This window comes from Falco rusticolus, chromosome 5 (assembly GCF_015220075.1).
Source record: "Falco rusticolus isolate bFalRus1 chromosome 5, bFalRus1.pri, whole genome shotgun sequence".
NCBI lineage: Eukaryota > Metazoa > Chordata > Aves > Falconiformes > Falconidae > Falco > Falco rusticolus.
The window spans coordinates 34,800,359-34,819,597 of record NC_051191.1 but is presented as its reverse complement, the minus strand read 5'-3'; the positions used below and the strand labels follow the sequence as shown (position 1 = coordinate 34,819,597).

General features: G+C 39.9%; 1 protein-coding gene across 3 annotated transcripts in view; it reads right to left on the bottom strand.

The window, feature by feature from the left end:
- PTPRB (protein tyrosine phosphatase receptor type B) overlaps positions 1-19,239 on the bottom strand; it is a 62,944-nt gene that overhangs the window by 21,270 nt on the left and 22,435 nt on the right. For all 3 annotated transcript variants that reach the window (XM_037388221.1, XM_037388220.1, XM_037388222.1), the window contains 12 exons: positions 18,117-18,395; positions 17,488-17,745; positions 15,624-15,887; positions 12,935-13,204; positions 10,832-11,092; positions 8,454-8,720; positions 6,890-7,153; positions 5,632-5,895; positions 4,416-4,679; positions 2,793-3,056; positions 1,634-1,903; positions 660-923 (listed from right to left, as the gene is read on the bottom strand). In XM_037388221.1, the coding sequence (XP_037244118.1) occupies positions 660-923; positions 1,634-1,903; positions 2,793-3,056; positions 4,416-4,679; positions 5,632-5,895; positions 6,890-7,153; positions 8,454-8,720; positions 10,832-11,092; positions 12,935-13,204; positions 15,624-15,887; positions 17,488-17,745; positions 18,117-18,395 (3,189 nt within the window). The remainder of the gene's footprint in view (positions 1-659; positions 924-1,633; positions 1,904-2,792; positions 3,057-4,415; positions 4,680-5,631; positions 5,896-6,889; positions 7,154-8,453; positions 8,721-10,831; positions 11,093-12,934; positions 13,205-15,623; positions 15,888-17,487; positions 17,746-18,116; positions 18,396-19,239) is intronic.

Sequence of the window (19,239 nt, the reverse complement as noted above, 5' to 3'; positions counted from 1 at the left end):
GTTTCCTTTCTTATTTTGAACTGTCACTGTCCCCAAAAAGAGGCTGAAACGTTTATAATAGTTTTCCAAATGTTAAGCAGCTTTTTCCTGGTCCGTGTCTGGAAACATCCAATTCTGAGGTAGCTGAAGAAAGTGCACTGCTGTCCAGAGGCAGTCTTACAACAGGGTTACTATACGGTGCCTAAAGGATAAATTTTCACAATGTTGGGGCTGCTAGAGCTGCTTAGGAAACTGCTTCCCACATGTGGCTGAACAAACATAGAGCTGCAGGCAAAGCTCTCCAAGGGAAACAAGTTTTATTTCGTTGGTAGATTGTCTACCAATTAACCCTACCTGCTTTGCTTTTTTGTCTTTTCCACTCATAGACCAATATTGCTTTTACGGTGGGAGACAGCTGTTTTCCTTTAAGGCTTAAGCAGCATGTATTTGGACATCCTTCTCCTGACCTGAGTACCTGGGAACTATTGTAAAGGTCTTTGCTTCACTTCCTCTGTTGTAAAGACATCATTCAGAATTTACCTTCTTATTTGCTTAATTCTTTTTCTGTGTAAGAGCCAATTTTGATATTTCTAATAGTTGCTCAGACCAGATCACTGGTGTCTCCCACGAGCACCATAAGCAACACAGAGGAGACAGGTGGTTTTCTTATGTGTTCTTGCCTGTTCTCCCAAAGACAGACGACTCATTAGTGAGGTCTCCGCTGTGGGTAACAATCACCATTCGATACATCCTGCCTTGCCGCAAGTTCTGGAATGAACACTGCTGGAGGTGCTGCTCTCCTGAAATCCTGTCATGAAGGGACTTGTCTGGGTTGTATAGGAAGATGTCATATGAATCAAGCTCCCCTTGCGAGGTGGTCCAGCTGAAGGACAGTCGGTCAGGAGTGTTCTCTGTGACCTTCAGATTTGTAACAGCTGCTGGAACTGAAAAGAAGGATAAATGCAAGAGTAAATATCAAAGTGTCTAGCTACTAAGCTGAACTTTTAATAAAGTAACAACCCATGGCTGGAACACATTCAATTAAGCCACAAGTAGCTAAGTACTGTCAACAGCAACTTTCAGAAGCAAGGGGAACGAATTTATCAAGTGCTTCTGAGTCTCTTCAATACAATGTTCATATTTCCCAGCAGGCCTGGTTCTCCAGCCTGTGCTCACACAAAACTCTCCATTAGCTTCTACAAGAAGCTTTAACTGAGTAAAGACTGCAAGGCTTGGCTTTAGGTTTAGAGGTGTGCATTCACATCAAATCCTGTGCTAAGAGCCTTGAGACTGTGAATTAAAAACTTGATGACAATAAAGCACTCAGGTAATTCTATAACAGACTGAGGAAAGCATTCAGCACTTTGGTTTAATATCCTTACTATGAACCATGGCCACATTATTATGCTAAAAAATTTCAGATTCACATACCAAGCACATATCAGATAAAACACATCTGGAATATGTTCCTACTAGGATATTTCCAGAATCAAGATATACAGATGAGACATGTATTTAATGATATCTAAGGGAACTATAAATAAACTGAGATGGTTTAGTGGTGGACTTGGCATTCCTGGGTTAATGGTTGGACTCAATGATCTTAGAGGTCTTTTCCAACCTAAACTATTCTATGATTTTACGTTCTAATTACCTGTTCGGCCAACAGTTTCTGCTCGCTTACTGAAGAGCCCACCACTGACTGTGAAAACTTGTATTTTATACTTCTTGCCAGCCAATAAATCTTCAAATTTGTGCTGTTTGGCAGTAGCTGGCTCTGATTTGTTGCTCAGGAGGATTCCTTGCTCATTCAAGAGCAGAATGTCGTATCTTTCAGCTACACCAGGAGCTTTCTGCCAGGTTACTAACAAGGAATGACTGCTGTAAGCATGACGTGCTAATAATTCCTGGACAGAGGCTGGAACTGGAAACAACAATTAAAGGCAAGACATTACCAGGAGAAATATGGACCATTCAATACACAACTGTGAACAGAGTAATTAATAGAAAATATCTTCATACATTTGCATGTTTACTGTGGGAAAAGGAATGTCTGTGCATATATTTACTCAGGCAAATGATTCCTAGATATAAATACAATCAGGTGAGGTTACAGAGCATCACGAATATCTGAACTGGGCATGGAGAAGCAATAGATACATACAAATTACCATGAAGAGAGAAAAGAGTGAGATGAACTGACTGAAACGGTTAAGGCAGGCATGTGAAAAAGAACTGAAAAATAAAGAAGTGGTAAATTGGTGCAAAATAGTGGCACAGAACATAAATGTTAGCCAGCAGCTGTTGCACAAAAGTCAAGGCCAGAGCAAATGCATGCAGGTGCTAAAGAGAGAGAATGGATTAAAAACAAGGTGTTCCACTGTTTTGTGTGTTCCCACACACAGTATATTGGGGCAATACATTGTTAAACAAGCCTTGACCATGCAATGGGTTCTGCTAGAACACAGTATCTGACTACAGGGAACCCTGCAGATGTATTTGTCAGATGGGTACAGGCATAGGACTGGGGAGGAATGGAACTGCATGCATCCTGTGAAGGCACATTTTGGGCTGGGGACTTGAATTTGACACACATTCACCCAGGTAGAGCTACTGACGTGCCAGATCTCGCTGGTATTAACAGACCCATGACTAAGTGTCTGCAAGAGTAAGGGCTCAAATGCTCTTTGAGATGAAACCTTCTCGTGCGCCTGGGTGTCCCCATACCCAATGGTGTGTTCATAAACATTACATAAGGGTCAGCTTCTGGGAATACATAATGCAACTTGCTCCTTGTCTCAAAAGAAACGTACTTGTTCTCCCAAAAGCTGCTAAGCTGTTGTGCAAGGTGCCACTGTTAGATTGCACCACCACCTGGTACTGCTCCCCAGCTTCCAACTTGTGAAACGTGTGCTCAGAGACATGTTTAGAGACACTCTGGGAATCAAGCTGATGGTTTTGCTGAAATATAGTCACTGTGTAGGAATCAACATCTCCACCTCCAGGAGTCCAGCTCACTTTCAGGCTGTTTGTCATGCCATTAGGTGACACATGAATGTTTCTGACCACACTTGGAACTGAAAAAAAGGGAACACAAAGGCACCTGCTCACAAGTTTCCTGTTTGATTCAGACTTTTTCAATTCCTACTTTTTTATAGCCACAGCAAATGATTCAAAGGGCAAAGAGCATTTACAGGTACAAGTAATTTCAGTCATGGGTAAACACAAGTAAAGCTGAAGACATTTGTGTAGGATTGTGCCATTTTAGAAAAGCAAGTCTATGTTTACAGGAACAACAGTAAGGAAAATATAAATAAAATGGAAAAAATTTATATGTTCGTTTATCTGGAAAACCTCCTTCTTCTCCAAATAATACTTTAGAAACATCTCAGAAAATCAAATCTCTTTATTTAGACTTAAATTAGTTAGCTGTTTTGCAGTTATAATCTCACCCATTCATGTCAGGTGGGTAGAGGTGTAAAATAGCTTAAGTGATTTACCTAGAGATACTAAACAAACAACTGGCATACATAGGTGTCCTGGTTTCAGCTGGGATAGAGTTTATTTTCCTCTTAGTAGCTGGTGCAGTGCTGTGTTTTGGGTTTGGCGAGAGAAAAGTGTTAATAACGCAATGATGTTTGAAGTTGTTGCTGGGTGATGTTTATACTAAGTCAAGGACTTTTCAGTTTCTCAGGCCCTGCCAGGAGAGGGCTGGAGGGGCACAAGAAATGGGGAGGGGACACAGCCAGGACAGCTGACCTGAACTGGCCAAAGAGAGATTCCCTACCATAGAACATTATTCTAAGTATATAAACTGGGGGGAGTTTGCCATGGCCAGCCAACCACTGCCTGGGGACTGTCTGGACATTGATCAGTCAGTGGCTAGTGAGCAATTGTATTGTGCATCACTTGGATTATTTTTTCCCTCCTTCTCTTTGGATTTTATTCCTCTCTCCTTCTCCCTCCTTTTCATTACAACTGTTGTTGTTGTTATTATTTTTATTTAATTTCAATTATTAAGCTGTTCTTATCTCAACTCTTGAGTTTCACCTTTTTCATGATTGTCTTCCCCATCTCTTGGGCGTGATGAGGGGGTAGGGAGTAAAAGAGCAGCTGCATGGTATAGTTGCTGGATGGGGCTAAACCACGACAATGGGAATAACAAAAACCCAAACGCTAACATTTCATTACCATTCCTATGCAACAAATCAGATTATCGGCCAACAATCAGATATTGGTAACTGTGACATTTGTTTATTAAGTGCAGATCAAGTTGGCTGAAGTACCAGTGTGATTTTCAATGAGATGTGCTGTCTTTATGTCCTGTCAGTGTTACAGGAGCTCAAATAAGATTGTGGCTCACCCTTGATTTTCTGTGACTCATTCTTTCCTCTAGAGAAGCCTCAACACATTTTAAATACCACATTATTTCTTACTTGTCAGGCCTTCTATGAAAGTAGCACGTTGTGCATCTCCACTGATGGTCAAGACAAGAATTTTGTATAGACGTCCTGGAGTCAGAGCTGTGAACCAATACTCCTCAACGGTGTTCCCAAGGAAAATGGGTGGGAAGATCTTCATATCATTGAAGAGGAGCTGAATCTCATATTTATCAACATCCCCTTCAGCCTTTAACCAAGTTACCTGCAGATCTTCTGTGCTCCTATTACTAAGAGTCAGTTCCTTCACTGACTCTGGCACTGAAGAGATGAGAAGACAGACAGGAAACTTCTCAGTACTTATTACCAGGTCACAGCAAGAAGATAATAGCTCTGAAGCCATGCTCCTGAGCTAAAACTTTTCATTCAGTTCCCTAGGAAAAGCAGTAGACTGCACTTATTTGCAAGGGTTGCTGTTTGTGGTTTGTACCATATCTAACACTGGAAGGTCCCATTTCAAAACAGAAAGTCCACAATTTATCAGCATAAAAATAATGAACAAACAACAACAGAGCTTGCAAGGAGTTTGCATAGCCAACAAAAATTGAGCAGGATCTGCATGTACCAACAAATGAAGTGCAAACAGACCTGAACTATGGGAGACCTGAGGCAATCTACATGATGCAACATCACATGCGCAGTTCCCAACTCCTGCCAGACACAGGTCAGTTATTTTTGTCCAGTGCTACATCTGTGTTAAAAAACTCGGTTTCTTAGCATGACTCATTAACTTACATGTAGTGACAGGTGAAGACAGGCGGATTGCATCCAAATTCCTGCTGGCTCACAACTAGCCACCTTACCATCTTTGCCCCACGTTCTCCAACTCCAATTCTTTGGGTAATTTGAGTAGAGTGAGGTCTAGTCTATCTTCTTTCTTATACATTTCCACGACCAGAAAAAACTATCTTGTACATTCTGGCACAGTTTAAGCATTAATACTAAGCTTATGGGGAAATCTGTTTTTCAGTTTTCCAAGTTTCAGGATTTGCTTTCCAATTTCACAGTACAAGTCTCTTCTTTTAATTTCTATACATCTGTAACTTAAACACTGGTCATAAACAAATTCTGCTTTCCATATTTGGAACGACAAACATTCAAAGATTCACACTAAGTATTCTATGTTAAAATCATATGAGATCTTTGAGCCTAAGTATGGTAAATAGAAAAAAATCCTGGAGTGTCTCAGGATGTTTCCAGGGTGTTTACTTACTTGTTCTTCCATAGATCCTTTCACTAGTTTCGTATTTCCCACTCTTTGTGCTGACCGTGACACTGTACTGCCTCCCTGGGACCAGATTAGTGAACACACATTCATTTTCATCCTTTGGGACACTTTTTGTTTGGATGAAATCATTGTTGTTCTTGATGATCACTTCATAATTATCAAAATATCCAGAGGCGTGTAACCAGGACACCTTCAAGTAGTCACTTCTGGCTGAATTGCTGACAGTAAGTCCCTGAACACTGGAAGGGACTGAAAGAAAAAATACAATTAAAGATTCAGAAAGCGGTAACTTCCTGAAGTAACAGGAGCTGTGGCAGTAGACTATACTTGTGGTAATTACCAGACTTTTCTGAGGAAGTTGCAAAAAGACCACAATGTGGATTTAAGCAATACTCTACCCTCTAAAATAGTAACTGCAGTTTCCACGCTGCTTTACATCATATGACAATGGTTTGTCTTTCCAATTTTTGGTCTTTTGGAACTTGGTCAGTTTTGCTTACAGCAGTGAATTCCAAAGGTTCACATTAATCCTGATTTTGCTTCTCCTCATACAAATGCCTGTCCCTTGGATTTTCACTTAAACATAAAGAGAAGACTAAAACTGCACTAATTTGATACTCTTTGTCGTTTTAACACCCATTACTGTCATTCTTTTATTCTACTGGTTTACCAAGTGAAAAGTCTCAGCCTTTTCAATTTTCGAGGAAGTTCTAAAAAGTTTTCCATCGTTACTGTCACGCTTCTCTGAAATTTCTCTATTCCTGTAAAAATCTCCTTGAATATTGCACAACCAAAACCACAGATGTGTGTTATGTGACAAAAACCAATAGACATGGGTGTTACTAATCTATGTCACACCTTACTAATATTTTAGCAGTTAGCCTATCCTATCCCATTCTTTCAGTGTTTGAATAACTTTTTTGGGGATGCTCTGTGGGATATACTTGAAGATCCAAGCAGAGGGGTTAAGTAGAGGGGAAAATGCATTTGAGCCAAAACTGATACATGATTTCTGCTCACTTACAAGGACTGATACATGACTTTTACTCATGCTAAAGTAACTTTGTATGACATAAAGCAGCAGTAGGGGCATAAGAATAAAACTAAGCCTGTAAAGCTGTAATTTTATGGTTTGACCCTCCAACCCTTACTCCATCCTAGTTTAGTCAGATGTAGATAGATCATTGATAACAGCTATAGCAAGTAGTTATGGGGACTGGATTTACTCAGAGGCTCTCTTTACCTGTTCGTTCCTGGCTGAAGGAATAATTTTCATACTTCCCACTCTTTGTGGTTATCATCACATTGTAAAGCGTCCCAGGAGTGAGGCTGCTGAAGGAGCATTCACTGAAGGATTTGGAAATGGTGAGAGTCTGAACAATCTGGTCATCGTGAGAGAGCGTTACCAAATAACTGTCTACATCTCCAGAAGCTGGCAGCCAAGAAACACTGAGGTAGTCACTGCGACCTGAGTTATTTACTGTTACTCCAGTCACGCTGGAAGGAACTGTGCAACAAAAAGGAAAAACCAGAAGAGCTTTAACTAGCCAATTCCTGTTGTGAGAATGCCTGGAATGCCACTCTGCAAAATAAGCAGTCTGGGAGTCCTGAGAAGCTCTGCACTGACTCCCACTCAGCAGTACTCATCTGCTCTTTTGGATACAGTGAAGGAAATTGTCTTTGGTGACCTGACCCCAGCACTTCTAAAATCCCAGAAGATGAGTTACCCTCTCAAATTGCCATTCATCAGTAATAGCAAAAACTACTGAGGCTTGTATGAAGTTCAGGCCCATAGCAGAATATGTTTCATTTACAATGAGTTCTCTGACGCCTAGTGGCCAAAACATGAATGCAAGTTTTTTTTCAGGCCAGCAAAGTGAGCTCAAAGGTTTCACATTGCCAGAACCATCATCACTCAAGTACAAAACTATCATCAGAATTATCATGATTACCTTAATCATAATGAGCTGCCACATTTTCACCGGACTCTGATAAACTAAACTGATTTACCTCAGAAGAGGGGCTGGCCAGCAGCTGTCAGAGTCAAACCCCCTAGATTTTACAAAATATGTTTATGTACTTTAAGCCTTTTAACGTTATTCTTCTCCAATTGTTTTTTTTTTTTTTTTTAAACTGAGAGGAGTTGTTTTCAAGAAGAACATTGGAGCCAACTGCAGAATGCCCAGCCTTTGCCAGATTCACATAAAAGAGGGAAAAATTGACAGCACAGGGCAGTTTCACCTATCTAAATATCCAAAGGACTGGTATTACATTTCATGAGTCATTAAACTTACAGATTTTGACACAATAGTACATCCTGTCCTATGCAGTATAGAAGGGCTTCATAGTAAGTAATTAGCACTGGTGGACATCCTTTAATATTGGATTGGAAAAAAGAATGTGTCATGAGAGACAGAGACACAAATTCATCCCACCACCTTTAGGCAGCTAATTTGCACCCAATCACCCTAGGCTGCCATCTAGTCAATGGAACTAGAAAGTCCCTTCCAAAGGAGTGATTCACCCACCACAGCTGTACAGCCCTCTCAGGGCATATTTTTGTCTTCACTCAGAGTGATCCTGCTCTACAGAGTTCCTCCTGTAGGCAGAGCTGTTAGCTCCCCAAAGATACATTAATATGAATCTGGATCCACAGTATGTCTGTGGTCATACACAGGAATTATATGGCTGAAATTCCTGTGTTTCTGAATTTTCAGTGCAGTGGCTTAATCATAAGACCATTCCCTTTAATAAATTCAGCTTTTTAGGAACTGACAAAAGACATGATGGAGTATTTTCCTTTTTACCTGTCCTCCCCTCTGCGATCGTTTGCCTTGAAGATATCCCACCACTGACAGTGGTGACAACAACTGAATAGAGTCCTCCAGGTTTCAGGGGATAGAAGTGGTATCTGTTGGTTTCACTGGGAACAGTCTCATTTTTAATGACAACATTCTCGTGAATCAGTAGCACTTGGTATGAGTCTACATCTCCCAGTGCTCTTGTCCAGTTGGTGAACAAGCTGTTGGTTGATCCCTGACTTGCCACGGTCAGACCAGTCACTTGGGCTGGCACTGCAAAGAAAATTGTCATAATGTTACTGAGGAGAAACAAAATAAACCAAAACAAAATCCCCCAAATAACCCAAGTTTAGTCACACTGAGGAAGTGCATCAAAAGAACATTCCAATTTGCAGCCAGACTCAACAGGGCTAAAAATAATCTAACTGTGGACTGCTTCCTGTCTGATGGGATGTGGTCTATGGGAAACTATCTAAGGCACAGAAAGGTCGTTCAGGCTTTAGTACAGCTTTTCTCAGGCTAAAATGATTCAAGATCAGGGAACTGGAGGAGATAGCATTTCATAAATATCATTAAACAAGAGCCATCAATTTAGGAAATCAGTCGGTTTTTTTGATGACTATTTCAAATAGAGTCTGTGACTTTCTCCCTTTCCTCTCCTATTCATTGTCTCTCATTCCTACTGAATGGCAAACTAGTTTGATGAATACCTCAGGCATAGTCATTACACATCAGCAAAGTGTCAGACCCTTTAATTTTGGGGGTAACTGAGATGGATGGTTTTGGTTTTAATTTTATGTCAGAAGATCTGCAGGATACTAACTTTTCTAGCATCAAAAGATGAATTAATTGTTAAGCAAACGGAACATTTCTCTAAGTATAAGCTGGTGAACTTGCCAGATTAAAAAGGAAAAAGAAAGAACAAAAAGGCACGTAATATCTAGCACAAATTTTACCCAAAATATTTTTTTCTTTAATTTGACAGCATTTGGTCAAAGTAAGGAAATACAGTTACTTCTTTCTAAGTATTTCTGCTTACACGACCAAGCACAACTGAAATAAAGAACACTAACTTTATCAAATGCAACTGCAAGTTCCATCTCGTTTTATATCGGCCTTTTTGCACACATAGTACTGAATTTGCAATCATTTAAGAAAGGTAGAAAATTAGGCACATAGCTGAAAAAATGTTATGTTGATAAAAAACTGAATCAAAAATCCCACATGTTTTATAATGCTGTCATGACACAGTAAGCTCCAACAAGACAATGAAGTGCCACATTTCTGTGCTAAAGATGACCAACCTGGGATGCATCTAAGACCTACTTCTGTCATATTACAACAGTATTTTACAAGCCTAGTAAGCCGTCCTACTGCAAAGAAGATTCAGGGGTTTGGAATGCTTATTAAGACCTACATTCAATTTAATTGATATTCAGTCTTCATCACTGAATGTCATGTTAACACACTATCCCTGCCTGATGTATTTTCAAGTATTGGTTCATACTAGTGAAGTGGGACACTGCAAACTTTATACCTGAATAGGCCTTCTAAAGGGGCATAAGGCAGAAAGAAATGAAATCCCAGCTATCTAATCACATAGCAGAGAAATGAAAGTGTAAGTCAAATTTTTCCTGTGGAAGGAGTCACAACATGTAAGGACAGACCACTATCAAGCCATAGCCATGACTAGATTCAGACACCAGCAGCTTGTTTTTCCCTGTGCTGTGCCAGACCAGAGCTACATTTTAGGACTTTGCTTGCACTGGAGAATGCATAATCCAAACAGAGTAAAGCAACACATATGGTTTAAAACTTGCACACGTGCATAAAATTAGCACCCTGCAGGGGGTGGGAATGGGACCTTCCTTGTGTCACAGTCATCCTAAGTGACAGATAGATTCTGGAATCAGAAGAGCGGAGAGATTGAAAACGCATTTTCAAGGTCACATATGTTTTGTGTCTGTCAACCTTGGAATGTTCCCCCTAAAGCAATGTTTTCCTGTATGATGGTGGGTTTTTTTCCTCCAGATGATGAATGCTTTGAATGAAGGAAATGACCTCCCTAAAGATATCCAGTGAAAATTTTTCTTCTTATGTGGAATATCGTGCTAACGTAGATTGATCAGACCTGACATAATATTTCAGGAAACCGTTTTGCCAGGAATTACATACCCATTTCCCCAAAACCTTAAATAAATATTGCAAGATAACTGACAGGCAGAAATAAGAGACTTAGAAACATAACATTTCTATTGAGGAAACAAACGTAAATTCAAAACTTTTGAGATTTAGAAACTGAGTTCATTCAGGTCACTAAAACGCAAAGAAGGTTGTTAAAGGTTAACAGAAGTAAAGATTAAAATAGTCTGACAAGATGATACCTGTTCTTCCTTCCACTGAAGTCCAGTTACTTAAAATCCCACTAATGGTAGTGATGGTAGCTGTGTATTTTCTTCCAGGTACCAAGTCAGTGAAAGTGAATTCCTTAGCTTCTTTTGCAAGTCCTTTTTTTATGACAGTAAGATCCCTGTCTCCCAGTGAAACCACATAGCTGTCCCATTCTGCAACAGGTGTCATCCACATGACACTAAGTGAAGATTCATTAGCATGCTTCACACGGAGATGGAGAACAGGCTCTGGAGCTGTAAAAGTACACAAATATCATGAGAACAGGACTTTGTAGCGAACACACATGCTATAGCTCAAGCTGCTGTAAAGAATATGTTCCATAAGACAGAAATGGGACAGCAACAGACTATTTGTAATCAAGAGGAGATTCTTTACCTATCTCTAAGAAGCCAGTCTTCTGGTATTTGTACTATTAGTATTATCTATAATATTATATATTATAGATAATACTATTATTATCTATATTATTAATATCTAGTATTTGTACTACTCTTTCAGTAAAGGGCTGTAGCAGCAGACTTCAGCAATACATTATGGCTGTAATGCTTATGTTTAAACTTATGTCAGGATTTATATTTTAGTACGAATGGAAATGCTGCAAAGACAGTGAGCTTCCTCTTGAACTGTGGGTGCTAGACAGGGATATAAAACATTTGTACCATAAACCAGACCTACGCCAATTTAGCTATAACAAACAAGAATGCAAATTACAGGATCAGTGACATTGATTTTGCACTGGTTCGTATCTCAGTCAAGTTGGGAGACAATCTGAACTTACAGTGGTATAAAAGAAAGAATCTGATCAGTGAATTTCTGTGTGTGTGCCTGTGTGTGTGTGTGCGCATGTATGCACACAGAGGGCATCTGTTGCCTGATGTAGTGCCCTGATCTGATTTTGTCCCTATTACATTGAAACACAACTCACTTTCGAAGATTGTGGGTTTAAGTAAGAGAAAATTAAGTCAGAATAGGGCCTAATACCTATGCTTCTTAACAGGTACATTATGTACCTGACTGTGGGTCAAACACAGTTGTGAAACACCCACTGCTGGATATTATTTATTGGACCACGTTCTAATTGCGTAGTTGTGTCAATTAAAAGCAACACCATAAGAAACTAACCTATTTGTAATGTATATCAAAGTAAGCAAGAAGAGAATGTGACTCGCTCTGATCAAGTTGGCTAGAAGTTAGAGAAAGTTTCAGTTCTGTAGCTTCTACTGGTCTTGTCATTGCACAAAATTATTAAAATCAAGCCCTACAGGAATGACAGGTAAGTGTGTAGCAGGAAAGGTGAGCACAAGAAAAGGTGAGGAGTAGCCCTATCTTCTCTCACATTTTTCAGTGAGATAAGGCTCAGGCTGGAGCCTTGCCTGATACTCCTCATCCAAGTCTTCTTTTCCTCTGAATTGCACTTATTTTGCATTTATGGAGCAGAAACATTAACAGTTATGTTGCAATTATTTTTTAAGCTTGAAGCAATCAGACGTGGCTTTGACTAACACGCTGCAGAAGAATTCTACTCATGTCCCTGCAGCGTATATGGATTTCCTTTGGAAAGGCTGACTTGAACAGACTAATCCCATTTTCTTTCTGGAGCACAAGAACAAGAACTGGGATGTTATGGAACAGCCACACTAACATATACCTCAGCCAGTTTTGGTTAACATCATTGATATTCTTTATACAGGTTGGCAAGGAAACCAGTTTGCCACCAAAAATACTGATGAATACAGGAAGATCTATATTGCTCTTTTGAAGAACTGTATCGAGAATCTAAAATCTATTACAAAACATAACAGTGAAACGTTATACATGTAGTGTAATGTCTCAGTCATGAAGAGTGGTGATATAATTTCCAAAACTTTCACTAACAAAACATTTACCACAAAAATAACCCTGAAAGTGTTCACAGAAACCACTAAAAATAATTATTTCTGTTGTTTACAAGGGAGCTCCTTTTTACTGTGTTAATAATGAAGTTCACCTGTGGATTCTCAAGTATTCTTTTTTATTGTCCACAAAGCCCCGCGGAGCATTTTGCACTTTCACACTTCCCAGATCAGCACACTGACCTGTTCTCCCTGTGCAGCTAGTCTTGCTCTGCAAATCCCCACTCTCCACAATGACATCCACGCTGTACTGCCTCCCCGGGATGAGGCCCACGTCGTGGATGAGGTACTCCGTGGTGTCCTTCTCGAGGGTGGTGTTGAGCACCAGGGCCGAGCGGTTCCACAGGAGCAGGTGGTACCTCTCCCAGTCTCCCGCAGGGGGCAGCCAGTTCACTCGCAGGGACCGCAGCCAGCCACCACCACCGGCTCTCAGCTCAGAAACTTTGTGGGGAACTGAAATAGATTGAGGGAGTAATTCTCAAGTGGGTTATTTCTGGTAAGGTGCAACTGAGCACTGGCAAAACCTGTCTCGCAGCATAGCTTTTTCTAGAAATACTTGGATCAGTTAGAGGAACGTGGCGTATCTTGTTACAAAGGTTGGCATTCATTTTAAAGACAATTTTTACTCTTCCCCACCCAAACCACTCACTGTCGGTTTCTGACACCAGAAATGGGGAAACCTTCTTGGTGCAGGAAAAATCTCCACCATGGACTTCTCAGATCATCTTGCAGTTTTCAGTTAGCTTCCCAGTTTTTTCCTGGACTTAAGTTCATCTAGAAACTGTCAATCAATTATTCAAAGCTATGGCCAAAGCTTCCTTTGCTATGAGCCAAATTCTGTTCTCAGCAGCAGAAATGCAAAGTCTGATGGCTTCTTGTGTAAAGACTTTGCATATCCTAGTCCCTCTGAGCTGTAAGGCACCACGTTTCAGAGGTCCGTTAAACCCTCCACTCTGTCCTGTCCTCCACTTCAAGGGTCCCGAATTTACATGCTCAGCCTTCCTGCCCTACTGCTGCAAGTCACACTGGACCACTGAAGCTCTTGTGATTTTCATGGAATAATTAAATATTAACCACAACAAACGGAGACTGGAAGACAGATGCAGATACTTAGGTTAGGATACCTATAACTTAGTGTTAAGATCCTCAGAGATCAGCATTGGAGCCCTGAGACCATCAACAAGTATTAGCTGTAAACTGCAAGGCTAGAATCATGCTCTCGTGTTTTCTCTGGCTTAGCTTAATTGCTCAGTAAAGGACTGAGAGATTTCTACTAGCACCACAAAATAATTGCCAGTGTCACTTCCCACAGACATAGCTGGGTGTCAAACCTAGATCTCCCACATGCCAGTGAATATGGGAGATACGTTTGAATTGCTGAGCGAGTGGATCTAAGCACACTGTTTTCTTAGGAAGCATGGGTGTACTTACATCACAACAGATAACGTTCAGCCTTGTCAGCCTGGCTGGACATCATTACACCCTTATGGCATAAGTTTCAGTCCCTGAAATGTCCATATTCCTTACCATAACACTTCTCAGCAGCTTCTGCTGCTGGTTTGGCACCCTCTCAGCACAGAGTGATGTGGATTATAGTCTTGGCATCCAGCTCTCTCTGTGAGTTACAGAGGGATCCTAAGAATTTAACCCCTTCAGTACCTGTAGACCTGACTGCCTGGACCTACAAATGGATCTTTAGGCCACAAAGCTTCTGCTGAAGTGACTCTGTTTTCAAAACTCTTGGTACCTATGGAAAAGTCAAGGGAAGGAACTGCACATGATCAGCATCCTTGGAAACGGGACTTCTACATCTTCAGCTTTGAAAGTACTGGGTCTAGGTCACAGATCTGAGGGTCAGTGGTTTGAGTGAGGGCCTGAAGCTCTCCCTTCAGACAGAAATGGGAATCTTTTAAGATCTTTAATGGTAGGCTAGACAAACAAAAAAGACATGCATATAACCAGTCCAGCTTTGTCCTTCTTGGACCTGAAAGGCTTCTCAGGTCTCTTCCAGTCTGCATGAGAACGGGGTAGCAGCTATATGTCAAGGATGTGCCTTTCACAGGTTTAGTTGTAGATAAATATTCTCTAAAATAGATACTCTGCTCTCTCTCACACACACACATTTTATATTTCTTGGCTTTGAGTCTACTAGCAATTTATATATGTATTCTTCACCCACTTACATATTTTTTCCTATCTAAATTCTGCCTGGGCTAGGCTGGTGTGGAGAAGATGACATGGCTCTGTGACCAGCAACGCTGTGGGAGTATCATGACAGCATTTTTCAGGTTCAGAACTCATACAAGAGATATGTGAAAGAAAATTATACTTCTAAAAGAAGATTAAAAAAATCATAACCCAGCTCTACCCAGGCTGCCACATGCCTTCCTTAATCCATGCTGTTGGTACTAAAGAAAGCCGAGACCTAATCTTTTCCTATTTGTAGATTTGTATTTGGAGCAAGAGGTAATATTAGACCTTTCAAAATTACTTAAAAATCTGTTAACAATTTGATACAAGCAGACTTCCCCATGATATAATACATTTTATATACTATGCTGAGTTGAATTCAAGATAACAAAGTTGGTCAGAAGTGTAGTGGTGTGGAACAGTTTTGTAAGAGATTCACACAACTATAAGGTCCAAAATGCGTTATTGTTTCCTGCTCCCAAGCTATGCTGAAGGTGGGTTTGGCTGCCAGATTAACTGTTGCCAGAGAGTCAGGAAAGGGTACTCCTGGAACAATATTGTGCTCTTTATCTTATTTTCCCTGAAATCCAAATAATTTTGTCTCCTACAATGATTTTCTACAAGGCCAGTGTAGGCAAAAATAGCATTGGTTACAATGTTCTTACTGAAGCAAAAGACTTACATGTTCTGCCAGTTGCCATCCGATCAGTAAACAATTCACCACTGATTGTGCGGGCAGTAACCTGATAAAGACGTCCTGGAGTTAGCTTGTCAAAGTGAGTCTCTGTAACCGGTGGCTGTAGAGTTTTGACTTCTTTAACTGATCCAAGATGAGACAGAGTGATATTATAGAAATTGAGGTTTCCTGAAGGTCTTCTCCACTGAACTTTTAAAGCATCTAAGCTGTCATCGTTAGTCACCGTCAAATCTAAGACTTCGGCTGGGGCTAAAAATAGAAAATAAGAAAAAGAATAAAATATTTCCAGCAGAGAATGTGTACGACCTGCTGCCTCCAAACTACAATACTTAAGTTCTGCTTTTGAATAGTTATGTCAGATGGAGTATGAATGATTGTGCCTGAACAGTGAAAGGGCAAATTCTGGTTACAGTGAAACCGAACCCAGCCCTGTTTAAGATATTCTACTGCTGAGAGTGACACCTCTCACTATGCCCACTCTTGTTTCACAGAATACAAAATTTGTTAGCTATGTCTGCATTCACACTAGTCATGCTCACTATAAAACAGACCAGGTACATGCTCCTAAGAACAGAGACGTCTGCGTGCATTTTGGTAAATCCTACAGCATCATTGAAGCTATGCCTGATTTACACCAGTGTAGAAGGGATTGGAATCCATCCAACTCCTTTATTCAAATGCTCTACCAAAAGAAAAGCATAGCCACCCCCAGTATCTTAATTTCTCAGGCTCTGGGCATGCTGGGTACTGAAATGGAGGACCTCACTGCAAGCTAGATGAAGTGCTTCTGCACCCTGAGAAAACCTGTGAGATTTAAAGTTTTTGCACCCCACAACAAGAAGAAATAAAAAATTCTGAAGAAATAAAATTAAGCAAGAATATAATCCCCAGAACAACCAGTGCCAGGTGACAACAGCAGTCATCTATGTGCCCTAGACACCACAATATTGTTCACTTGATATTAAATTATGTTTACATGGTGAGATTTCTGTAGGAGAAACTGTACCTCATGTTTCCTAGAAATTAGGAAAGCAACTGCATGACCCTGGTTTTGTTTACATGAGTGTTTTAACCATTGAAGTCTAGTAGGATGTCATCTTATCTTCCTCTGTATGACCACAGAACTCTACCCTGAAGAACCTCCCTCCCCCCAAAATAATTTCTAAAACTCTGTTTCTGTGAATCAGTATTTCTCTGTAAAAAATAAAAACAAACAAACAAAAAAAAGAACCCCAAAAACCCATTCAATTTTAAAGTTCTTAACCTGCTCTACATTTTTTTTCCCCACTTCCTTTTCAGAACTGGAGCTATTTTGCAATCAAAAAAAAAAAATCACAGAAAATATTTTTTTGCAAAACTCACAAGCTCTACATCTCCCATTCAGCTAAGTAAGAATCATGGAGTTAAACTGTCTTCAGTACTGTAAAATAAGCAGACTACACACTGCCTCTGTTCACTGAAGAAGTTTGTACAGGAGCTAGATGAACCTGTTCCACAGATGGAAGATGATACCAGGGCACCTAGGCTCAGATTGTTAATACCTAACTTCACGTTTAATGGAGCTGCCTACATTAAGCAGTGCAGCTAAGCTCGCTGCAGACACCCTACAAGCTGATTTAGCCACTAACTTTGCTGCAGTGCTAACTTCAGGAGCTGAATAAGCGTATGGTGTCTCTAACTCCCTCTATAGCCTTTGGAGAGAAACACCTGCCAAGGGTAATTCAGCCACTGAAGTCTGGGAATATACACTTGGAACATGAATCATTTATTATTCTGAAAAATCGACTGTAATATTATTAGATTATGGCCTTAGCTTCTTGTTCTGTTGTGACAAATTCTGAAATCATACCTGTCCTGACTGTTTGAGAACTGCTGCTCTCCAGTCCTGCAGCCTGGGTTATGATAGAGAGGTTATACAGGTGGCCTGCTGTAAGTCCTGAAAAACTGTAGGAAGTCAGAGGATCTTCTTGGTGAATCTCATGAACTGGGACATGATTATCCGTTAACACCAGCCTGTAAGAATCCACGTGGCCAGAGCCAGGAGACCATGAAGCATGGATAGTGTCTGTCTTGACAGTGACCTGAATATTTTTCACAGGGGATGGCACTGTTGGAACAAAACCCACATGCTTAAGGCCTAATGGTTATCGCCACAATTTCAGCAATTTTAAACAGATTTACTTTTGAAATATGTTGAGTTTCTTTAGGGTTAGTGAAAACCCAACACCAAATTTATGTCCAAATACTTCATAAAAACATTAAAAAAAATTCCATCCTTAGCAAAAAACTCTCTTTTATGTTAGTCAGAGATTCATGCTTTGTTTATTTCTACTTATAATCAATACATACTTACATATAATATATATATATCTCTCGCCAGGTAGAAGAGTTAGATATATTTGTTAATTTCAAAATGCAGAACCGCAAAACACTGTTAAATGGTTTTATTTAGATGAACTACAGTAAAAGAACTCCTACCAGTAGATCCACTTGTGTGAAGTTCTGGGGTAGTCTTATTTCCAGCAGCTGCGCTGAGGACAACATTGTATTTATTCCCAGGGATGAGACTAGAAAATGTGTATTCTGTTTTTGAAATACTTCCTGGTACAGAGACTTCTTGTATCTTTTTATTTTCATGATCAAATAATACTAGGTTATACAAGTCCACCTTTCCTGGGGAAGGATCCCACTGAACCTGCAAGCTTGTAAGTGTAGCTTTTTCCTTATTAATTTCAACTCGAGGTGGTGGTAAAGGATCTGTAGTTAAAAAAAAAAAAAAAAAAAAAAAAAAAGACAACAACAAAAAAACCCAACAGAAAACATAAACTAGTGATTTTTGCACCGGGACTGTCTGATGTTTTAGACAGCAGCACAAAAAACCTTCTGAACTCTCCTTTATCATCATCATGCTCAATACTTTTCGAAAAGCCTTTGTCTTTCTATTTATAAACATCGTATCACTGAAACATGTCCAGAGTCCTGCAGAATTCAGAAATGTTACTTGTGCATATGTGTACACACTCACTCTCACACACACAAACACCACACACATGTAGGAAAATACTTCTAGTTGTAGATGTATGTAACAAGCTCAGAAATCTGCTGATAGTAAAACTGTAACAACTTTAATAAGAAACAGCAAACATGCAAACCCAGCAAATCACACTCCATGCCTCAGTGTAAAGTTGCTTTATAGATACAATGGTACCAGTGGCTTTCATTTCCTAGCACTCATGCTAAAGACTTTATCACTAATGGGCATGAGCATTTAGACAATTTTAGGGGCAACAATCCTTTGCTTTTAGTATTAACTTCAACCACTTCAAACAGATTCTGATAGAATACGCTTCTGCTCTGCTGTAGTATTGTTCATACAACTTAAAAAAAAACCCCAAATAGTACGTTGGATAAACTTTTAGGAACTATATTTAATTGGGACTATTTCTCTGAGAAACTCTCAACATTCATTATGGTGTTTATTAAGGAGCTCTCAAGTAAAATCACCTGTAAAATACAATACACTAAAGGGATGGCAAACATTGACCAAAACAACTCACTCTGGTTGCTTGTATTCTCCAGGTGTATTTCATCATTCACAAGA